Source organism: Calonectris borealis, chromosome 14 (assembly GCF_964195595.1).
Source record: "Calonectris borealis chromosome 14, bCalBor7.hap1.2, whole genome shotgun sequence".
Lineage (NCBI taxonomy): Eukaryota > Metazoa > Chordata > Aves > Procellariiformes > Procellariidae > Calonectris > Calonectris borealis.
The window spans coordinates 542,384-566,935 of NC_134325.1; the positions used below are offsets into that span (position 1 = coordinate 542,384).

At 37.1% G+C, this 24,552-nt stretch overlaps 1 protein-coding gene across 15 annotated transcripts in view; it reads right to left on the minus strand.

Annotated features, from left to right (window-relative positions):
• The window catches only part of PPP6R3 (protein phosphatase 6 regulatory subunit 3), a 65,351-nt gene that overhangs the window by 2,341 nt on the left and 38,458 nt on the right, over window positions 1-24,552 (minus strand). For 6 of the 15 annotated variants that reach the window (XM_075162894.1, XM_075162904.1, XM_075162896.1 and 3 more), the window contains 11 exons: window positions 24,325-24,440; window positions 23,860-23,945; window positions 19,083-19,169; window positions 15,280-15,377; window positions 13,154-13,208; window positions 12,293-12,423; window positions 10,978-11,096; window positions 9,403-9,556; window positions 7,919-8,025; window positions 6,829-6,979; window positions 3,237-3,359 (listed from right to left, as the gene is read on the minus strand). In XM_075162894.1, the coding sequence (XP_075018995.1) occupies window positions 3,237-3,359; window positions 6,829-6,979; window positions 7,919-8,025; window positions 9,403-9,556; window positions 10,978-11,096; window positions 12,293-12,423; window positions 13,154-13,208; window positions 15,280-15,377; window positions 19,083-19,169; window positions 23,860-23,945; window positions 24,325-24,440 (1,227 nt within the window). The other 9 variants (XM_075162906.1, XM_075162902.1, XM_075162900.1 and 6 more) reach the window with 7 other exon arrangements.

Below are 24,552 nucleotides of genomic sequence, written 5' to 3' on the forward strand. Positions count from 1 at the left end.
AAAAAAGGTCTTAAAAAAACCTGCTTTAGTTACTAATCTAATCTACAAACTGCCATTTTACAAATACTTTCAATGTCAGTCCATTAGCATGAAAAGTTCAGGAAGTATGGAGGAAAATAAGGTGCAAACCTGCAAAAGTAAAAACAGTAACAGTATATACATTTCTAGTTAAGTAGTTTAGTGTGAACGTGGGCTCAGTTGCCCTGGACTAACACAAAGAGATCAAATCAGTAGTGCATGAGAACATTAAGAATTGCAAGCAACAAAGGCAAAAAATCTCAAATTCAATTCAGTGCAAGTCTACTGAATACATTTGAAGATTCCCTTAGAGAATATAAATACCATTTGGAACTACACACGAGAAAAGTTACCTGTAACTCCTGTTCTCTGATGGTGTACATCACAGAGAAGCCACTCTTGGGTCCGTGCTCTACATGCACATGACCAGCAGGAGTCCCCTAGCTAAGTCTTTGGCTGCTAAGCTCTAAAAACACTTTTTAAAAAAAATATGTACACATTAGACAAGAGACAGACAGCACTAGACAAAAGTAAACACTTTTTAGAGAAACCTGGAGGGTAAGAAACAAGTGCTGCATGGACAGGAAGTCTGACAGTCTGCACTGTTAATGCTGTTAATACTGTTAATAAGTCAGTCACTTATTAACTGGAAAAAAGTCCATGACTGAACAGGACTCCTAGTAGAGATTACTACTGCTGGCCATCAGCCAAAGACCTACCTAGGGGACTCCTCCCACTAGTCATACATGCATGGAGCCCCAAAAGCACAATTATGTTTATCTTGATATTTATACTCCACTTATATGAGGATCTGCTGTGACAGCCACCTTTAGAGAAAGTACTGAGCTTCACTGAAGCCAGCTGGATTCGATGAAAGGAGTTCCTCGAGATTTCCTGCAACTCAAAAGCAATCCAACGAACTGCTAGCTCTGAGAGCCCTCTGTTGGTTTAGACAAGCATCTTTACTCAAAAGGCAATCACCTAGTACCCAAAGACTTTGTCCCTACAATTTAATGCTTATCAGCATTAAAAATATTGTCCGGATAAAAACAGTACCTCCAGATAAAGAAGAGGCTGTGAAAGACAGTTTCTGGGTTTCTGACTTTAACTTATACTTATACAGGGTTGTGTTTTTTTCTGATTAGAATCCACTTCTTAATTAAATTTATGGAATTTACGCAGAGTAGAAAGTTCTGGCTTACAGGAAAAGGTAGCAGTGTTTTAGTGTAACACCCAGTACCATAGAGGTAAGACATACTGGCTCATAAACAAGTCTAAAAAACAGAATCTAAATTTGTCAAAAGATGCTTGCATCCTTCTTAGCCTGCATACAGTATAACAGTATAATCAGAACATGCAGTAGAGTTCTATGTTGTATGTAGAGCTATATTCTGAATCTCTGCTTACAAAAGCATTTCAATTTTGACTTCACTAGAAAGCTAGATACAGAATATAGCATCCACAAAGTCTTAAAAATGATTACTTCTTTCACAGGATTTGTGTGAGAAATACCACATTTCTCTAATAATAGTTTAAAATTAAAGTCAAGAAACAACAGCTTTTAAACTATTAAAACAACTAGTTAAATACAGATTCAGAAAATATGTATGTGTATATATATATATATTCTGAATTCTGATTTTCAGAATCATACCCCTGTTTATAGTGCAAGGCAAAAGTGACTCCTAGAATTGCTTTTAATTAAGCAAAATCCTCTCTCCCTTCAGAACACGCTCCCATTCAGAACATCCTCAGCTCCCCAACAAGAAGGCAGCATGCACAGCTCTGACCCCCCAAGCCCCGCCCTGCAGGAAGAGGAGCAGACCCTATGGATTACTCAGGGTTTAGTAAATGCACATTTAGGTTTTCCTTTTACAAGGGTTTTCTTTGAGACAGCACAGTTCCTCTGGGCACCCTTGAATTACATCTAAAACAGGAAATGGCAGCATACCACCCTTTGCCTTAACACCAAGAATCAAGCTTCTGGGATTGTACCTGATGTTCAACATGACATTAGTTCTCCTAGAAAACCAGTAAACTCTTCCCTAGATATTAAAATACTTATGAATACCTAAGTTCCAGAGCAAGGTCTTCACTGAATACTGCCTTCAAGGGTGGAAATCTTCTCACCTACTTTAAGCTCTTCATTGTTTTAGGCTTTTAAGATAAAGATGAATCCTTCTCTGACTGAAGTCTAGAAACTAGCTCAGATATGAAACATCTGCATTAAGCATTTTAACATTTAGTGATTAATATCACCCTACACGCATTTGATTTTGGTGAAGCCATACTAGACTTAGAGTTGATTGTGTATGTTTCCATATCATTGTAACTTGTTTGGGAGTTTTTTTGCCTCTTAAGTACTTCAACAGGAAATGGAACAGCAGAAATACTGTCAAATGCCTTTTTTTAGAGAAAGCAGTACTACCTGACAATTTAAGAGAAACAAGTTTATGCAAGAGCAGCTTTTTCTGTTTGGTGGTGGTCCCCTCAGAATTGTATCTTGAATTACTGTTCTCCAAGACTGCACTAGTAGCAGCCAAGCTGCGAAAAAAAAAATGTCTTCTCTTCTTTCCTCCAATAAGTATGCTGAGCAATCCAGGCTGCTCCATATTTCAGGCAAGTTTTATTTGAAACAAATTATTTATGTACTTTGAAACTTCTCCAAATCTACAAATATTCAGATTAACACCTCATGAAGACAAGAATGCAAATAATAACTGATTCACAATCAAACAAGCATGACTTAAGGCATCATTTCCTTTCCATATAACTGCACTAGTGGACTACCCCCCAAACTGTTCAGCAGTATGGAATACAGAATTAAAAAAAAAAAAACAGTAGACCTAATTTAAGTAAATTTTCAGGACAAAGTCAAACTTATTCCCTAATATATTTTTTAAAATCATCATTTTCCTAAGTGTATCAATTCACTATTCTAACTTGATAACATATCACAAAACAGAATGGGGATATTTACAACACCCTGCAAGACACATAGTACAAGGCAAACACATTTTTGACAACTCAAGAGTCTTAGAATCACAGAAAATATAACTTGTGAGAATTCTATAAAATAGACTCAAGCACATGTTTAGATTGAGCTAAACTCAGAGCTGATAACTAACAGGAATTGATTAATCTCTTTAGATCAACCCTATTAGAAAAACATGCAAACTGCTACTTAGAGGATTGAAAGCATCCTTGAACGTAGTTACCTCTGTTCTGGACTGCTGTTAGTAGGCTGCAGAGTTGAAGGAGCCTCTTCTGCAACCTCTGCATTGTCTTCTACTACATATTTACAAGAAGCATCCTGAGAGGTAGACAATTTTCCTTCCTCACTTAAAAAAAAAAAGGAAAGAAGTTACTTAATTTTTAAGTTTACTTATAGGGAAATTTCAGGCAAGAGGAGAAAACTGGGAAACAGGTCCATATTTCACATGCAAATGGATTTTAAGTTATGATTGCAACATGAAGATCAAGCATATGGCTCTAGACTTTACAAACACCTAATAACGCACCAGTGCTTACGTCCATTAAAACTTGACTGGATAAAAAGGGCAGGAAATACAGTGATTACAAATACGATCAGACAGGAAATAAGGAATGTGTGTGATGCCTGAAGTGGTAACAATCACGGTCATGATCCTTTACTATACATACCGATAGGATTTCAACACTCTGAAGCCAGAGGTATGCAAAAATGGAAGGAAGAAAGTATGAAAGAAATTCAAGATTTCCTCACAGAAACCGGCATTAGTAAAGTCTGTCCATGAAACATTTCAGCAGAATTATTAACTCATCACCACCTTTATTAAACTCCCTAACAACTCCACAGTGAAATACGATGTATGGGTTATACAATACTAAGACTGCAGCCCAACCTATTTCATGAACTTCTTCTCAGAGACAAAATCAAACATAGTTCAGGGAAAAAGCAATACACTCACACTATATAAGACATTACCATGTAACCAGGCAGCCTCAAAAGTCATCAGCAGACAAATACTTGTGTTTTGCCTTTAAATCAAAGCTTTTCTGCCTCTCTATTCCACCTCTCCCACCTCAGCCACGCCATTATGAGTGCACTAAAATACAAATTTGACCATATACCTGCAAGAGATAGTTATAAGATAGCTCTGAAGTAGACACAAACATCAATCTTATACCTCTGTGGCAACAAATCTATGCAAGAAGTCAGGAACATTTTAAAGCCACCCTCCTCTGCTGATTTTTCTTCCTATTCTTAGAGTTCTCCTTTCAATGGATCCTTTAAATTTCAATGAATCCTTCTCTTTCCTTCCATGCCTCCTTATATCTGCAGAGCCTGTAAAAATATTGTCTTTTGCATTGCAATCTCTCAGCAAGATCCAGTTTTCCCCATCTGATCTCCCCACCTCATTTGCCTTGATACTCTTTGTATTTGTTCAAAACAAAACACTTGTCACCATCACCATCAGAGATGGTCTCCTAATTTTTTTATTTTTTAGAAAGGGGTAGTCTCTGCTATCCATTCTTCCCTTCTCATTCTCCATTTTGAACTAAGTTCAGAAACCACATTTTTGTCCTTTGCAGCTTTCCACAAATTAACTACTGTGCTTATGATGCCCCTCCTCCCCTCAATAATGACTTCCACACCATCAATCTTCTATTGGCAGAAACCTATATAGAAGTTAGGTCTGGAAGTATCCACTTTGCCAGGTACACAGGCCAGAGCAGGACCTCCTCTCGCTACTCTAACTGTCCCTTAACCTAGACTTTTTTTTCCCCAGCATTGTTTTAGGTATTTATTCCAAAGGAAATGCTACTTTTCCCTCCCATTTGTTGTTCTGGCATATTTAAAAGTCGGTTTAAAGACTCGGTATGAGGCCACATACCTCTATCAGAGTAGAACAGTCTCCATATGTCAGACTTTCAGCCGCCTCCTCTATTTCCTTAATCTCCCCTTTCCAAATCAAGATCCCAGAGCCCCCCCTGCTAGAGGTTTTCAAGATGCAGTTGGAGAGAGTGCTAGATAATCTCATCTGGGTTCCCTTTCCCACAAAAGGTTGCACCAGATGATCTTTTGAGGTATCTTCTGACCTGGGCGATTCTATGATGTTGCTTTCCTTTGCACCTCTGCTTCCTTTTAGTTACAAGAATTGAAGTGCTTACTCCACAGCTCAAGCTGGTAATTCCATGAAGGCAGGCAGGAACTGCCACCACATGATGCCTCCTCATGTTCGTTTTTGCACCAGTAGCAAAAGTCACAGAACTTTAAAGTCCGTGTGAACTAATGCAGTTTAAGGAGAAGTGTAAAAACACCATGGATAACTAAATCCAACAGTAAACATCTAACACAACAGGAGTGCAGACCATACAAAAGCGTTCCCCAAAATACAGAATAAACCGCAGAGCAGGTGCATCATTTACTAAGTCAGCAAGGCACTATGGTTCCATGCCACATCAGCCTGCACTGAGTCACAATCCTCCTCTAAACTGCTTTGGTTCAATTCCTCTAACAATGCCATTTGATTTATAAGCGCTGTGCAGCCATAAATGCTCCCTCCTCCGTATTGAAAAACATCAGAAGTTAAGTCAGGTGCCAAAAGAGATTAGAATTGTTATTTATTGCTTCAATAATCAAAAGGATGGAAGCAAGAGTGACTGAAAGCTGTTACGTTTCAATTCCTGAACCATCCAAAATGAATAGCACTTATCTACTACCATTAACGGGACAAATTAAAATGAATTTAAAAGAAGGGCAATGTAAGGACTAACACTGGGAAGTTTTTTCTACTGAAATGGACTGGGATTTTTTTAAGCAACTTCCAAGACATATGGACAATTTCTTTTCAGTATTTAAAGCTAGAATAGGGACAGATACTAGGAAATTATTCTAAAAGAATGAGAACAGCGTTGCATACGAAAAATAGTATGTTCTGATTTGTCAAGACTGGGGGTGGGGGGGGAGGGGCAGGCACAGACACAAGGACACAAACCAGCTTCAATTAATAAAGGCAACGGTTTTTTTGCAGGTCAAACTGTTTGTAGCCTCTGTTTCCCTACATAAAGATTTGATACTAAATAAAAAACACTTGATCATTAAATCTAAGATCGCAAGATCTTAGTAGACAAGATCTCAAGTAGATGAAATGGAAATGTGCTTTATTCCCATAAAAGGATCACAATGTTGATATATGTAATATGGAATATAACCATGTAACTGTAAGACAGTTATTCCTGAATCAAACACTTTGTATCAGAAGATACCAAAATTAAGGAGTTTGTTCTTCTGCTTATTCTAGAATTCTATGTGCCATGTGTAGTCCAGAACAGATTTGACACCATCATCCATACCACCAACAGTGATCACCATCATCCATACCACCAACAGCGATCACCCCAAATGTCTGATGAGTTACTCAAGAGCAGTGCCTGGCTGGCCTTAAACTTCTGTCCTCTATCCTCCTGGATGAGAGGGATGGAATTCCAATCCAAATCTAATCCAATTTGCTTTGACATGCAATTAACTGTATGTCAAAAGAATAATTGTACATAAAAAATGCACGATAATGTGCATCAGGGTCAAAAGTTATTGAGTCAGTCTTCCACTAATAATCTTCCACTGAAATTAAGGCTTGATAAGGGAAGTCATATGTTATAGTAACTACCTGGAAGTAAAATTTCAAAATAATTACTTTGGAAGAATGTTTCTAGTTAAAGCCTCTGGAACTACCACTTGCAAAGAACTCTTTTTGATGATCCATAGTGCTCCATCAACAGTGCTTATTTTACAAGGGTGGGAAGACAATAGATAGGTATTCTCACCTTTTGAAAACAGCCGTTTCGGTTTTAGCATCTACAGTAAGGCTCAGTGTCTCCTTCATGCTGCCGTTCATTACTGTTTCAGTTACCTTGTCTGCATTTTCTACATCATCCTCTCCATCTGAGCTGGCCTCCATAGCAACACTTCCTGGTGCTAGATATATAGAAGTAATTTAGTATGCGGCTGGTTATGTTTCTATTTCATACAAGCAAGCATACAAGCCAATATAACCAGAATGATACTTTTGCAGTTTCGTACACTTCTTGAATTCTTCCTTACAGAGAAAATCACCTTTCTGCAAGCCCCACTATACACATATATAGAGCATATACAGATGGCTTAAGGAAGTCACATTTCGTAACTTTTTTTTTCATTTTGCAAGCCGCTTAGTGATGTAGGTTGACAATGGTTACTGCAACAGGTTTGCCTGAACAAGACTTTAGTAGGATTATAGTGATGTATTATTTTTCTGTACCATGAAATTCACTACACAAGTCCACACAGTACAAATTTGACAGTAAATTTCCAAGTACAGACAAGCCTTTGGGAAGTCCAGTCTCCTTGGACTTCTCATCTGCACTTCTTGTTCTGTCTGTTAATAATATATACAAAAAGCCAATTAGCACGTTTGACCTTTAACCAGTTCATACATGTACAAGAAAGAATTAGTGCATGCATAGTGAAGGTAACTTTGAAAGGAATGAGCAGGAAGGAGAAATTTGAACACGTTGAGGCTACTGGCCTATGGCCACATAAGAAGAGACTAGAGGCTACCACTCTTGGGCATCAGCTAACTAAGTGCTGATACAGGCAAGGATTCTCTAACAGAACACACCTAGCTTCTTTGTAATGCTTTTTTATTCATGACGTGCAGGCTTTTTAGAAGTAACGGTAACACTGGCTCCTGTTTTAAATAGGAAACTATTTTAAATAGTTAAGAAATTCTTTGACAAGTCATTTTGATTACCTGGCAGATGAGCAGCAGAGCCAGATGAGAGGTCCCTGGAAACCTAACTTTTAAAGTTCTGGGAGATCTTTCTCTGGTACAACTCTTAAAATCAATGTTTGCATTTCTGAATGCAGTGTACTTACTCTCTAGCTGTGTTGCAAGAGCAGTTACATTTGCACTCAAGGGATCAACTGGGTCTGTGTTTGTTTCCATTTCCACAGGAGAATTACTTCTTAAGGAATCTTTCGAGCTTCAAATACAAAGTAAAAAAGCTTTAAGAAACGTTTCTGAATAGCAGAATGAGTTGTTCTTAAAACAGTATTTTTAGTTCTATATCAAAGCTATGAGTCCTAGAACTCTCCTGAAACTGAATGACAGCAAGTTTTTTTGTAGGAGTCTTGGGAAGATGTGCTAAACATAAGTTTAGTAATGCAAAATCCACCAGAACTGAGCTGACTGAGTATATTTGGTGGTGGTTTTATTTTTACCTGTTTTATTTGATTTGATTACAAGTAGTAGCGGACATGTCCCTGGTAAATAAGGCATACAAGTATCACTGGCTCCTTGTAGTGTTTCCAACATTTTTAACTGACTTTCTAAATGCACTCCTTGCAACTTGAAAGATGGTTCTCTGCTGACACTGCCAACGCAGTCCTCATCATCCACTATGGAAGTGATTTTACCACTCAATCGTATATATAGCATAGCTACAAGTTTTTCCTTCTGAAGGAACTCAAAAAACAAGATTTGGCCACCTGAAACACTTCTTACCATTTATAGAATAATGTCTTTTCTATCCCCTGATGTGGCAACTCCAAGTCGTCATTTTCTAAACCCATAATTCTGCTATCAACTTACCTGCCTCAAGCATGAAACAATACACTGTTTTATGTTGGAAAAATCATACTGTTATATCCGAGCTGTTTAATGCCCAGACAGACAATCGAGAGCCAGATGTATAAAAGGAAGAGTCTTCTGATTGGAGAAGGAATCAGTTCTTGACTGCTAGTATTTGGCAACTCAAAATTTACGTCTACATGACTAGCTGCTTACACAGAGGACTTCAGTTAGTTTTTATGTAGAGTTCAAGCCAAGAAAGGAAAGTGTATCTCAGGCATTCTCAAAATAGTGCAGAACTGCCTAACCTAAATATCACAGCTGCATAACCATGCGAGTTTTCAAAAAAAAAACCAAAAAACCCCACAAAAAAACAAACCTATTTGTTTTATAACATCCATAAAACAGAATCATCATAAACATTTTATGACCTTTACATTCAACAGTTCATGTTCAACCCTTCACTGGGTTCAGTCTACATTAAATAAAAATATCACAGTCCAAATTCTGGTCAGAGACCAATAATGAAAGGACCCAAACACTCTTTAAAACACCTCTAAAACAATGACACACTAGGATCCACCCATCCTATAAAAGTCTGTTATGAGGTAGATCATACAAAGACATACTGCTGTAACACATGAGGCTCTTCGGACACTACACACCTTGTATTCCACCAGTACATTACCAGCACAGGCTTGGGTAGAGGTGGACACCCCAAAGAAACCAAACCGCAGCTGCCATTACATTTAGTAGTGCAGAACTTGCCCTGAATCACTAATATTCTTACCTCAAAGAGGATGTGAACTCTGAAAAGGAAGCCCAGCCAGTTTCTTTTGCTGGCATAGGTTCTTCTGTACTCCACACATCAGACCCAACGGAATCCAGATTGGCACCATGTGCAGTCTCCATGGGTACATCGAAGTTAGCTGACCAGTTTGGTGCTGAAAGACCATCAACAAGTTCATTAGGAACAAATTTAAATAAAGAACACATATGCCCAACACTGATTCTCTATATGTACATTCCAAAAAGAGCAGCAAAATTCATAACTAGACTTTAAAGCACATGCAGAAGAATCCTCTATATACTGTTAAAAAAATGAACGCATTCCCTAAAAGGGAAATTCTGTTAGGAAGGCAGAATTTTAAAAACAGTAACTGCGAGTACTCTGCTAAAAATTGATATAGCTTGTCTGAAGAACAAAAACAATAAATCATACTAGATCACAAGTATAATCCCACTTTAAACTAACATCAACAGTTGTTACCATTTTTCAAAACTAATTTCTATAACAAAAAAAAAAATCTTAAAGAGTTTTCATCCCTTTTTCAGTTTCCTATGCACATTTTCCTGAACACAGAAAATGAGCACGTCAACTTAGGTATGGGCAGTCTCCAAATAATTTCTCATGCACTAACACCACTAAGTTTCAGAAAAGTTTAAGGCTTTTTACAACTTAAAATACTTATTGGGATATTAAATTTTGGAGCAACTGTGACTTAACAGCATCTAATTTAGGATAGATCAATTGAAAATACTTCACCTACCCAAGGGAAACATGTTTTTCATTAACACTTACATACAAAAAAACAGGCTGAAAAGGAAGCTCTGACTAGCAATTAGAAATTCCAACCCAGGCAGATATGGGAGGAGACCCACATGGATCAAAACTTGTTTGACACACAGATGCCAACGACACCAATCTGACAAAAGAAAAGAAAACCCTTAACTTTTCCTTCTATTTTAATTTAATTCCTTACAGTCTAGATAAGCACAGGGCTTTTACCTACAGGTATTGTCAGTTTAACTAAAGTGGGTTTAGTCTACTGTGACTTGAACGTGAAAACTTTTAAACCAATTATATCAGTTAAGTTTCCACATAAGAGTCTAGTCTACTGACGCGCATCTTTCATTCACACATGAAACCAGACCAATGCAAATTCACTTGGCTTCTGTAGGAAGTCTTTTAAAAGAGCATTGTTAGATGAAAAGTTGAAAGGCTTCCAGTAAAAATAGCCACATTTTAGATCTGGAGATTAACAACCTATTAGTTTTGCAGGTATTCAAGATGTATAAATGATTACATTTCATCCTTCCCTTTCTGATTCTTCCTCCTTTTTTTCCTCTTGAAAAATAGAAACATGAATTTTAGAGAGACTAAGTAACTTGATTCAAGACATGTAAGGAATTCAAACTTCCCAACATTTGCATGTTCTGTTGCAAGAAGTCTTTACAGTGGGAAGGACTACTTTATTAATACAGTTGGAATAAAAACTGTAAACAAGCAAAAATCCTACAAAATAAGACCGCTAGATCTAACTCTTTCCTATAACTCAAAGCAGCTGGGAGAAAAGCTACGTACGTTCACTTAAGTCTACTTCCATTTTGTCCTCTGTATTGGTGTGTGATTCAAACAAGTCTTGTTTTGTTCCATCCTCTTCTTCAGAATCTGTACTTTCTTCACTGTCTGTACTGCCCGAACTTAAAATACAAAGAGATAGTTTACATTCTGTGTTTAGTATCAGACCCTAGGCACAATGAAATACTGGAGAGTTTGAAGCTCAAGAGAATTACAACAGCTATCATTTCTGATAGATTAACTGAGATATAATTTGTTAGCTGTTTGTATTCCCCTCATTTCTCTCTCAAAAAACCCAACGTTTAAGGTTTTTCACTTGATCATGTAAAGAGGCTGTCTTTCTTCCCCTCATTTGCAAGTAAACAACAAAGATTGGTTTTACTCCTGCCACGCAAAAGGGAGCAGAAAAGGGAAGTAAGGAATCAGATCTGTGTACAGAGGTTGTTGGTCTATTTGGTCTCTTCACACTAAACTGAAGCGCTGAAATACGAAACTCTTCATTAACCTACCAAGATATAACTTGATTTATTTTAAAATCTAACAAAAAAATCTAACAAATCTATTTTAAAATCTCCCCAACTGTATTCCAGTAATGGACTCTGTAAAGAGTCCATCCTCTTTAACTACATACATTCTTTAAATCCTATGGGCATCTCTCCCTTCCTGGTGAGCGCAACACAAAAAGCAAGGTAATGTGAGAAGGTAAGGATGTCCCTGAAACACATCACATTAAGTAACCACAACATCAGACAAAATAATTGATTTTGTACAGAAGGTATTAGCAACATGCATTTTGAAGGTTGCAAGGGAAGAAGAGATCAGGTTTGTGACTCAAACCACAAGAAGGTCAGAAAAGCCAAGACTACCCTGGGACAAAATTCAGTAGATATCACAGGAAGCTGCACAGCCCTGAGAGTTTTGGGGACCAGATGCTCCTTCCCCTCAATTTAGCTTCCTATGCAGTTTTGTCCACAACCACACTGATACTGTAGAGAATACAGGAAGGCCTAGAGGTATGGAGCTGGACTGCCTTGTCCAAGGAAAGAATGGCTGAGCAGGTTTAAAAGCAGAGGGAAAGAATAAGCAGCAAAAAAAAAAAGCTACAAAAGCCGAAGTGCAGGAAGAGCTGAGCAGGCAGGGCAGCTGTTGCCATCTTCTGCAAATTATGGTTGGAAGACAGACACTAGAGCTATCCCTCTACTCATTTCTCCACAGAATGGAAATAGCTAGTTTTGCTGGACAGCCTGTACTAACAGTCAGCCTGAACCAAAAGCCACACTCAGTATACTGCTACTTGGATGAAAAACATATTTCTTACCTGGAACGCCGCTGGGACTCTGGTGTAAATGCAATATGTTTTTCTTCCCAAATGTCTTCTTCATCAGAGCCACCATCATCAAACTGCTGTATCCGCTCCTTACAGCATGCCTCAAACAAGGCTATATTGCCCTAAATACAGCAAAAGTATAAAATCTATGTTTATGATTAATCATTCTACTTACATTAGTAAACATTTTGGAAATACATGACTATTCTGAAGACAATCTTAAACCAGTGGGGAAAAAAAACCCCAAACATTTCTCTAAGAGCAGCAGCAAACCAGAATCTCTTAACAACTTAAAGCTTGTCAAGAAAATATTCAGTGGTGCTTGTTTTACTCAGCTACTAACAAGTTGAATGGACCATCAAAGAACAGCTAGGAGTTTCTATCGTGTTTAAGAATGGCATGCAAGAATGACACTGAAGAGCTTTTCAGATAACCAGATCACCAAGTACTCCAGCTTTATTTTCTGTAGTAGGGTTCATTTCAACTCAACTGACAAATAATATCTAGGGTTAAAGTCTCTGTCCTTACTTTCCTGTCCCCACAATCTCACTGGAAGACTGAAATATCTTCTACCCATAAAACGCAAGTATGCAACATGCACAAATCAGATTCAAGCTTGTTCTTGAACCTGGCCATAGAAATCAGAAGCAATTCTGTTTAACACTGATCACAAAGAACAAAAATAGTGTCTTCCAATTAGAAAATCTCGTGATAAAGGAACAAGGTAGGATAGTTATTTTCCAAAGATTACACATCAAAGGAGTAAATATAACAACCACCACCAAAACTTTGAGGTCACACTGAAATTTAAAAGACAGTAATTTTTCTGACAGTACAGGAACACATACTTACACTTTCATTTGTATTGAGGGTAAAGTTGATGTCTGAGACCCGATCAAAAGAAACACTACAAAAAAAGCAGATGTACGCAATAAAACAAGATGTTGTATTATGACATAAAGACATTTCATTTCTCTTAGGTTTCTCATTTTCCAATAATCTAAAAATATAAGATTAAAGACAAAGCAGTTTCCAACATAAAACAGTCAATTTCCACATTGAGGAGGCCTGGCATTCATGTGATTTTTTTAGCTGTGAAGATGCAACAAGCCTAAGCAAGCATTAACTGATATGATATACATGAATCTCAAATACTGTACTCTTATGCACTGGAAAAAAAAGTAGGCCTAAAGGTCTACCATGACACAGCTCAAAATCCTGCAAAGATCTGCGTTAGCAGTTCTTATATCTTCTAACTGATTTCACCACTCTATAGAGGAACCTTCTCAACAGGAAGAGAGAAAGAAAAATGTAATTATCAACTTCTGTTTCCTACAGAAAAAAAATTACTCTCTTTTTTTTTAAACCAATCACTGAAGTTTTTTTCCAAACTGAACACAAATATTAGGCTTTACACAGCTTCACATATTAAGCTATCGACCAGTTTCACTGAAGTAATTACAAACATGTCTTAGACTAAAAATAGCATTAGGCAAACTAAATCTCTAGGGGAAGCAAAAAGAAACAGAGGAGGAAAAGATGGGAAATACTACCAGATTTTCAGAAGAGTTAATATATTCTTTCTCCAGCCACAGATAGCATTGCATTCAGCAGAGCACAAAGTACTCTTCCTCTAATCCTCATTGCATTACAAAGTAGAGAACAAGGTAAGTGGTCTAAAGGAACATAAGTTTTAAGTGTGACTGAATTACTGTGCAAGTTACCATCTGAATTACTGTACAACAATAGGCAGGTAATTTAACCTGTAACTAATTCTTGCACAAAAGGCCTAACTTTAAAGTAACTTTATCTACAGCTTAATTCAACTCATGAGTACATCATCAGTATACCTGTCACAAATCTCAAGAGATCTGATTACACAAGTAGTCATCTTCCTTCCACCAAGACCATACACTACCAAAGGCACGATCTTAAAGGAATTCCAACTCCTATCCTAGCCAAAAATCCACTTGTTCTAACAAAGTTAAAGAGTATCCCGAGTTGCTTCCTCTCCCATCATATTTTAATCTATAATCTCAGCAGATTAAAAAGGTGTAAAAAGGCAGCAATGCTTCTTAGATGGCATGTGCAAGCTTCAGGCAACCATCACTTACTAAACATGTCTTACAGAAGAGCACCGAGACATTTTATTGTATTTTACCCTTCTAGAAACTATCTTCAAGTAATGCTTTTTACTCTTGTCTGCATGTTCTTGCATCCCAAGCCATGAATTCTTACAAAAATCAGGATCAACTCTATTTTCAGCAAAACCCCCCATTCTTTCCCTTTCCCATTATGGCATCAATTTACTTAGAACTGAAGAAAGATCAGTTTTTGTAGGGGGTGTTTTTGTTGTGGGTGGTTTCTTATTTTTTTGTTTTCTTTTTTTTGTTTGTTTTTGTTTTGTTTTTTAACCTGACCAAGATTGTTCTCATTTCCTCATCACTTACCCTATTTGTAACTTAACTGCCTTGACCTTGAAAACAAAGGTAGATTTACGATGCCCTTCCTTCCTGTCCCCTACAGAAAAGTACACTCACAGACATGTTGTTCCTGTCGTCTTTTCCAGGAAAACTTAGAAGTAGAGCTATTCATCTGGTCTGGTACATAGATTCAGCAGGGAAAAAAAAATCGCTTTGAGGCACAGAGAAAGTGAAAATTCCCCCAACAATGCCATGTCATTGGACAGACATAGCTTTCAAAAGCAGAGTTATAGTTTAGTTATTTATTCACAAGCACTGTGTTCATCTGGTGGCACAACGAGGACATTAGAAATGGAAGATAAGCTGTTGCTTTCCTCTGTAAACTGTTCAGGGAGGCTTCTATCAATGCACACAGATGGTACAAGAAGAGAAGACTGATTGGTAACTGCCTCACATCAGTAAAGGCATTTATCATCAGCAAAAACACATCCAAAAACACAATAAGAAAGGAAACTCCCAAGACTATAGTCAAAGCCAGTATAACGTTATACTCACTTGCCGATGTCATCTTGATCAGCAAACTTCTCATCGTTGAAGCCAAACTGGTCAATAAAATTGGACGTCATTTGTTGCATCTGATAATCAGAAAAGGCCTGGCAACCCCAGGACCAACGACAGTGATATAATGATTCTAATAATACTCTAAATCCTATTTGCCCATTTTGCTCCAAAGAAATAAAAGTCTCTCTAATCTAAACATGAAGGATAGGAAAAGGATTTGTCTTAACCTTTGAATTTTAAATGGTAACACTGACTACACACCTACTTATATTTACTGACTTGAAAGCCAGTCTAATTAGCAGCTCTCAGTAAGAAAGTTAAATCTCTAGTTTAACCACGTGTTAATCAGCACCTTCCCAAATGCACCCCAAAGAAACAGTGAAACAACAATGTACACTAGGACAAAAGAAAAAGCTCTCTTTGTTCAAAATAACATGAAATTATAAATGTTAAGAACAAGAAAAGTACATTGTATATAGATACTAAAGCACAGTGGCTTATTTATCATGTAATTATCACTAGAAATATCAGTCTCGGGCACATGCACCAGCAGCATCTATTCAACATCTAGAAAGAGGAAACTATTGAATATTTTACATCTCAAAGCAGTGTCCCTGACTCAACTGTGTGGGTTTTTTTTTTTTTAAATAAAGATGCCAGTGTCAACTGCCAGCAGATGGGTATATACACATTAAGGTACACATGGGCGTTTTCTCCTATCCATAACAATAGCTCTTGTCCCTTATTTCCCAGGACTATAATTAAATTATCACACATTCTCTAGGGACTTTTAATAGTGTTATTTCCATGCGTAAAGCCAGCCAATGTTAAAATATTCTAGGAAATACAGCTGTCACATCAACTCTCTTGGTTTCTTGCCCAAGTAGCTAAAGGGACATAGTATACAAACAAAACCTTTGAAGAAGGTGGTAAAGCTGAACAAAGTGAATATGGAAAGAAAACAAAAGAATGGTCAAAAAACAGGAAGTTTGGATTAAGGTATTATGAAGACTGGAGGAAAAAGAAAGAAGATATAGAAGGATGAGGTATACAGCAAGACACTATCAGGGCTGGGAGTGGTCTGAAAAACCCTCATGACTGGTAGGGTCACTACGCTAAGCCAGGCCAAAGCAAGACAAAGCAAGAACTCTTCTACATTTTGGCCCTAAGTTTTAAAATCTGATAGTTCCAAAAAACTTCAGGATTTGGTACTAACATAATTAGTACACCAACATTACACAGGTAGACAATCAATTACTGACAGTCCTCCCTATAAAATAATTACTCTGCTTTACACTGGTTACTGAGCTCTCCTTTTCTGTAAAGTATTTTCACTATTATGGATATTAAAAAGCACATGTGACTGAAAGACATTAGTGAATTACCTCCATGGGAAGAAAAAACCCAAAGAAGTTAAACAGGCTTGTTCTGTTTTACAAAAGGTGCAACCATTAGGAACACCACTCACCAGGATAAGCAGAAAATTAAGACATGAGGTTTGTGACATCAGCTAGTTATGAAATTAGTGTGAAATCTTATCACTACATCAAAATTGTCTACAACAAGTATATAAAATGCAGTTATAGACTGCTGGTGTATCTCAGACCCTAGACAGTTCTATCGTGTTCTGTAATATATTTTCAGTAGGCTTAAAGACAAAAAGTGGTGCTAAGCTGGTGGAGAACAGAAAAACAATGCTTTCCTGGAGTAAAAGTTTCCAGAGCCACAGCAAGACAGCACATTAAATGCTGCTGGCATAAGAAACCTTACAACCCAGAACCAGGTGATGGAACACTTTTTCAAAGATGTTTGTTTTGAAGTGTTATTCAGAAACTTACATAAAAAGTATTTCTGAGAAAAAGGGGCGGGGGGAAAGAAATCTTCCCTTCTAGAACAAAGAATCTTCATTAGATGAAAACAGTATCGAACTAGATTTGGATGTCAGAAGATTCTGCACAGGCAAAAGTTGAATTTGACAAAAATAAACCAAAGATAACTAGGTTCCTCAGTATTTTCATCCCTTACCCAGTTCTTAATGGGTCCACTTGAATTTTGGAAATTTACCTCCTGTTTCCTCCTTTAACTATTGGTCTGGAATAGGGTATTCTAGCTGAAGCCAGAGATACCTTTATGAATGAATTTGTGCAGCTGGAGAACGCTTTAAGTAATTTCAATACATTTCCCATCAGTGATCTATCTTGTCTAGTATCATGCTTTCCTCACAAGACCACTTTAGAAAGTATATTTCACTAGCTTAGCTTAGCAAAAAAAAAAAAGATCAAGAAAATGGTGACAAACTTGAAAGAAACAGCACTGGACCATCTGCATTTCTCCATATTAACTACCTGGAACTGCTGGGATTGCCTAAGCACAGCAGGTCACTAAGGGGATGCATGAAAAGCGCAAAGATATTTGAAGATCTTACTTTCTCACTAGAGCTGCTACAGATAGCACCCAACTTACCAAGTTTGTATTCAGGTGCACCTTACGTGCACAAAATCACTGAATCAGATAAAAATGCATCAGATTCTTAAAACTTGAGCCACCACCCACAATTCAAACTTAGATAAGCAATTACTTATTATAAAAACTATAGAAGATGCATAAAATACCGAAGCCAGTCTTAGACTAGGTAGTTACTACATAGCTGTTAGTGTGAGCTGAAAGATTTGGTTAATAACCCAGGTAAGTAATGCATTCCATATATGGATCTATTGGCAGTCTTGTGCCACATGACTCCCGCTCTTTCACCACCAGTGAAAGAATTGAAAGAGATGCATATTGCAGATAGGACAGCATTATTACAGAAATGTTGTCATTCTTCATCAAAACGGCACTAATGTTCTCCATAATCACTCCACAAAAATACTCTAATACCATAACCATATTAAACACTGTATCATTATCAATTAGTTAGCTATGAAAGCAGTAAAACTTCAAGGTGGACACAGCTTGGTGGACTTAAGCTTTCAGTCTGGTTGATCTGAAAATTCCCTAGGCATTCTCAATTAAACCAAATGATAGTTATCTTTGAAACACTCACAAATTAGTTCTCAAAAGCATATACTGAATTTAAAAATAAGTGATCAAGGTCATTGGAAATTTAGTTCAGGAAGATTTGGCTATGTACACTTGCACAGTATCAAGGGTTTATAAAGCTAAAAACATTTGAACTAAGTTAAAAACATTTGAGCTGCTAGGTACAACCTGTCACAGGAGCATACTTAGCTCTTCATTTATACTGTTGTGACAGCTGCAGAGTTTGACGTTTTGCCAAAAACTAAAAGCGTGTAACAACACATAGCCAATCCTCCTTGTTTCCTCATCAAAACAAGGGTCAACATTTAAAAAAAAAAATCTATCAGCAAAACAAAACAGAAACCCGTATTTGCTTTCATAGGAATTCACACTTGCCAGAAAACACAATTAGAAGCCACCATTTCAAACGTCTACATCTCGTAAGAACTAAAGTTAACATAGAAACTGTGTTCAACTTAGCCAGACACCTGGCATATAAAATGTGTTCTTAGGCATAATGAGTAGAGATCTGCACAGACAGCATGATCAAAGACTAAAAATTGGAAGGCACACCAAGATATTGGGACTCGTATTAAAAACCATACCTCTGAGTTTGATAAAACACAGTTATGTGCATGCACACGTGCCTAAGTTTTATTTTAAACTTGCTAGATTTGTATTTGCTTGTGACAGAAATACAAGTTCCACTGCTTTTTTAAAATTTCTTATTTATTTTTACAGAAAGAGCAACTTAATGCTGTTAAAAGAATTCAACTCACCTGCTGCAAAGAAGAATCCTGTGAGAAGCCAGTTTCTTTAAAGTCAATTTCATCATCACTGGAAGAATGAATGTGGCAGGTAGTAACCTATACAAAGGAATTTAGTCATTTGCATAGTATATGACAGCCACTCAAGTATACTCACACTATCTAGCTGAATCTTCAGCTTCATATCAAAACAAGAAACAGAATTATTTTTATTTTTCCCCAACTGCTATACCACATAAAACAGTCCCTGAAATATTTCAATAGCATTAACACATACATGAGTATTAGATATCCCAAAAAAGCCAAAGCTTTTGACTACTTCAGAATGACTATTTAACATTAAAAAAGCCAGTCCTACAGCTGACGGTTATCTAAAACAAAACAAGACAAAACTTGCATCTTGTCTTTGTACTGCACGAAATATATTGAACAGCAAGTGAATTAGTAGTCACCAAAATACTAGATTATATTATATTTCCTATATATAAAAATTAAAGGGAAACGGTCTTAGGTATCTACAATATTTACAAAAAGACAAAAGAATTAAACTTCAGAAATTCGTAACCAATGTGTACTTGCAGAAACAAACATGGAGTTGTTGCCACAGCAACTGCTGTTTTAAACATCACCCTTGAAAGAAGAGGTTTTTTTTGATGATCTGACATAGAACTAGTGGGAATAGTTTGTTCAGTGACAATTTAAGCAACATGTTCTTGGAAGTACTCATCTTCAATCAGAACAGCACACCAAAATAATTTTAGCTGGGACAGCAATTAGCTAAAGTAGTGACAGCTGACCCTTAAGACATACTCTGAAGGATCACTAGTATAAAGCAAATCTACAGATGACAAAATTTATACTGCACTATAATATATTGCATTATTCTACACACGCCTAGAACTCCATGTTACAGATTCTCAAGTGAAGTCAGGTGGTTCATGGATTCTTTTTATTTTTTTGAAGAAAATACAAGTCTAACAAAAGGAGTACTGAAACACATACAAGGCTTCATACAAGACAGACACCTTTCTACGCTCCCACAAATATCATAGGGCAATGCTACAGTGAGGACATGTATGCAAGACAGATGAAGAAAGTTGAAGTATATTGTGAAGTGTGTCTGAATTATATTGTGCTTTTATGCTTTTTCCTCTGTTAGTATAACGCGTACTTAAAAAAGTGATTGGGAGTGCTTTATTCTGGCATATCTACCATTTAGTCCTGCACTGCAATTTGCATTCTAGAAGTACCCTGACTTCAAGTTAGTGAATTTCTGAAGGAAGCCTGACCTCTCAACACTAAAACTGTCAGGAAGTGGGAAGAACGGTAATGCACCAAATGGTCTCTGGGCTTGCTGTGTCTGGAGAAGAACTGTTATATCAAATGACAGACCAAGTCCATTGAAGGTTAGTGCTCAGTGTATATTTATGAAAATATTCTTGCAAAGTCTGCACACTTCCAGGTAATTATATGGCATTCCATACCACAAACTGAGCTGCCCTAGATACCACCCCCTTCATGTGGGCACATTTTGAGAGGACAAAAGGTAATATACCTACTCCTTCTACAACTGCAACTTGTTGGGGGAAAAGACACCCAAAACCATGTAAGAAGTTGTTTATTTAGTTTTAGTTACTACTGATGAACGAGTTAATCCCCAGTAGAAATCCTGCCCTTACTGTAACAGAAATAAGCTCAGGACTCTTAGCTAGACATAGTGTCTTCTCCCCCAGGCTCTCCCTTTGGGAATCAACAGGAGATAAGGCCTAAGATACACAAGTTACTTCTCATGAGTTACTTCTCTTGTCTTCTGACAGCTGCTGTAGTTGCAGCATAAACCTGAAAGAAGAAACTAGCATTACTCCACCCTAATAAATAAGTGGCAGAATTATGCCAGGGAAGGGAGTGGGAATGACCACTGCAAATTCCAGCAATTAATTCTTTACTTAAGAAAGCTCCTCACTGTTCAGACCAGTCACTTTCTAACACTAACACACAGCGCAGGCACTTTTCACAAATAATTCATTCTAATGTGTGGCGTTTTTTGCCACATTTCCTGGTAATATTGAGAAGGATTTTCCTTAAGAGAAAGATGGTGGCTTTTAAGGCAACCGTGAACAATTTGTCCTGTAGACTGTTATTTTTAGGCTTATGGGAGGTATATTCTCCTCACCTAGTCTTTAAGTATACCTCACGAACATTCAATATCGTGACTAATATGGGAAGGATGCCATAAAGAGACACATTAAAGTTATACAAAGTCTCTTGTACAAACCTAGTATTACAAATTGTATAGCATTTTCCACTGTACCAGCATCTTCAATGCACCTTGTTCTAAAGAGAAAATGAACAATTATTGCCCATTTGTTTAATCTTCAGTTAGGTAAGTGTAAGTAGGTAAGCTTAGTGAAGTACTGCCTGCCTTCTACCAGAAGGTCAATTACCAGTGGAAAGACAAAAATAAACTTCCAGTTTGTAAACTGTTTTGGGGAAACTCTGAGATAGAAGTGAGCATGTAGCAGAACTAAGTCTGCAGTTACTGTTGTTTTAGAAATGTTACAAGAACTTGTTTGAAAGACAGAAAAGCCTAGAGAGGGAGAGAGAGAAAGGGATAAAGTGTTGATAGATTTACAATCAACATCCCTGTTGATAGATTTACAATACAAACAACTGAAAAAGAATAGTCTCATGGCTGCAGAAGCAGTTCATTATGCATGGGACCCCAGGACCACGTATCTTGTTCTATTATAGTAAAAGAGTTCTCTTTGTTGAGCACCAAATGACTGAAGCATTGCAAGTACTTGCAAGATCAGTTATTTCCATAGCCTTCACACAGCTAACTTATTGACTATTTTTTAATGAACTTCACATCATAAGAGTATGCATACACAAAGATCACATCATCTGAGCTTAGTAAATCCAGTAAGTTGACTGAACAAGATCAAGTATAACAGTAAATGACAGTTCTGTCATTCAGATCAGGAACTGCGTGCTTAACTATTATATCACCCATGACTAGATTCTGCTCAACAGCTTGCTTAGGAGAGGAAAACCTTGAACCAAGTCAGTCAGTCTACTCCTGTACCCAGCAATAAACATAAGGCTAATCCATAGAATATTAAGAAAGGTGTGCTTAAGATCTTGCTCTGGGGACACTGAAAATCTGCGCATTAAATCAGGTATATAATATTTCAGGTATAAACAGTAGTTCTGATAAGCTGTTGTTTTAACCCAGGATGCTATCATCTACTTACAGAAGAGCTTAAACACTCAGACATACCAAATTGTCCAGGTTTACAGATGGAGAGGACAGGTCTATGCAGACCGAAGCACAGATCAAAAGCATGGATATTAGGGGACAGTATGACTGGGAAGAAATACTGTGGGGCTGTGCTTTCAGGATACACCCATACAATAACCAGCTTGACTCAGTAAAACAACAAGCTGAGTTTTCTATGAGATCTGTCTTTTAATATCTCCTACACCACATTGTACTGTCCATTACTGCTTATCTTTGAACTAAATGCTAATCCAAGGCTCATGAGAATTGATCACACAAGCAGAAACAAAGCCTATAAATTTAGAAATCCAAAGACACAGTATTTTCCAGATGGCATTTCAGATACAAGAATTTGTTTGAATGCTTCTTATTCCTATCCAACTGAATATTGTGGAGTTTGGAGATATGTTTGAAATGAGGTTTTACTGTTATTACAGTAAAGTAATTACAGTCCAAGTAAATGATTACGTATCTAAAGAGCTAATTTCAATGTTATTAATTATAAATCAGCTTAAAATTCTGCCTCTTTAGATGACTCTCCTCTTGGCCTTGGCCAAGAAGTAGTTTCTAACAAGAGGAAAATATCATTATTCTACAAGCACTATGAACTTATTTGCATTCACAGGCTCATGGAAAAAATACTATCTGTACATCATTTCATCCTGCCCACAAGTTGCACAGTTTCAGATTAATTTCCTATTGCTTCTGTTGCCACATACATCATGTTAGTATTACCTTCCAGTTGCTATATTATGTTGAAATAGCAAATTTAGCAGTCTACTAGTCTTATAGCCCAATTAATATAGCACCAGCACAAATTAATGAAGCCACATGCAAAGCAGTGCATTCCTGGAGAAGTCAGGTATATTAAAATTCATTAATTCATCTGCTGACATTGGAAACAGTCTCTGCTTATTAAAGTCTCCAAGTGACTACTCTTAAACTGTATGTTTAATATGATTACACAAAGCCTCTTCATACTTCTACTTAAGTTTAGCTTTTTTCTAAAAGTGAAATCACTACTGCTGTGTGCAGAAGAAATATGACAGATACACAACAAAAGTATGCAAAGTTACTTGGCTTAAGCAACGTCAGTTACACATGCAGTGGGATGCAGGTAGCATTTTCCCATTAAATTTACATAATCTCATTTACATATTGTAGATAAAGCAATAAACACCAGCTCCTGCAGTTTTAGTTTGTACTTTTCAAGCAGACAGCAGCTTTCAAGGATACTAGCTTGAAGCTATAAAGAAATCTTCCTTCTTGGTCATTGTCTGGGACGAGCTATACAAGCTGAGCTACTGCAAGATTCCCGTACAAAATATAAATGATACGACTTTAGTTGAAAAGTAAACTAAAGAATTATCAGTTCCATAGCTCAACAACTAGACATACTTGTTGACACAAGTACATCGTAGTTGGGAAGACTGGTTGTGCTGCTGACAAAAAGAAACTGGGGCCCAAGTAAACAGCAGCAATTTTGATACGTTACCCACCACTACCTACCAGGTCCACTGTATTCCTCTTGTTAGTTTCTCCTAAAGAGCTTGTGCAGAATGTCTCCCATCGCTCTCTGACCTCCTCTGGAAGCTCTAGCATAGGAAACAGAAAAATCTCAATTTGATACTACTGACAAAGGAACATCACTTAATTTTTAATTGTTCTCTTCTGCTCAACCAGTAATGCTGCAAAGAACATACACAACCTCCTAAATTCATAAGGATTACTCCATCTAGCAAACAAGTCCAAATTAAGCAGGTCAGCATCTCTTTGCATTTATTTCAGGGAGCTTTGATACTGTTTGAAAAAAAAGCATACGTTTAAGGATGGCTGGTTTTAAATTGAATGCGTCAGAAATAATCAGTATTTTCTTCTTTTATCCAAAAGCTGTCTTTTAATTTAAGTTTGATTTATTTCCTCAAAATTTGATAATGAAAGCCATGAAGACAAACTTAAGACCATTAACATTACCTTTAATGAGCTGTTGGACTAGTGTACTGTTTGGCCCCTTATCTGTACTATGCACAATACAGTTTGCTATCCTTGTCAGATGACCCATATAACCATGCCGTCTTCCTCCTTCAGCCCTGCAAGAGACAAAAGGAATTCAACTGCCCACACTTAGAGCAACTGTGCTACTATACTTTGTTATAAAACACTCTACCAGAGTCAAGAAGTTACACAAGACAAATAGCGTAG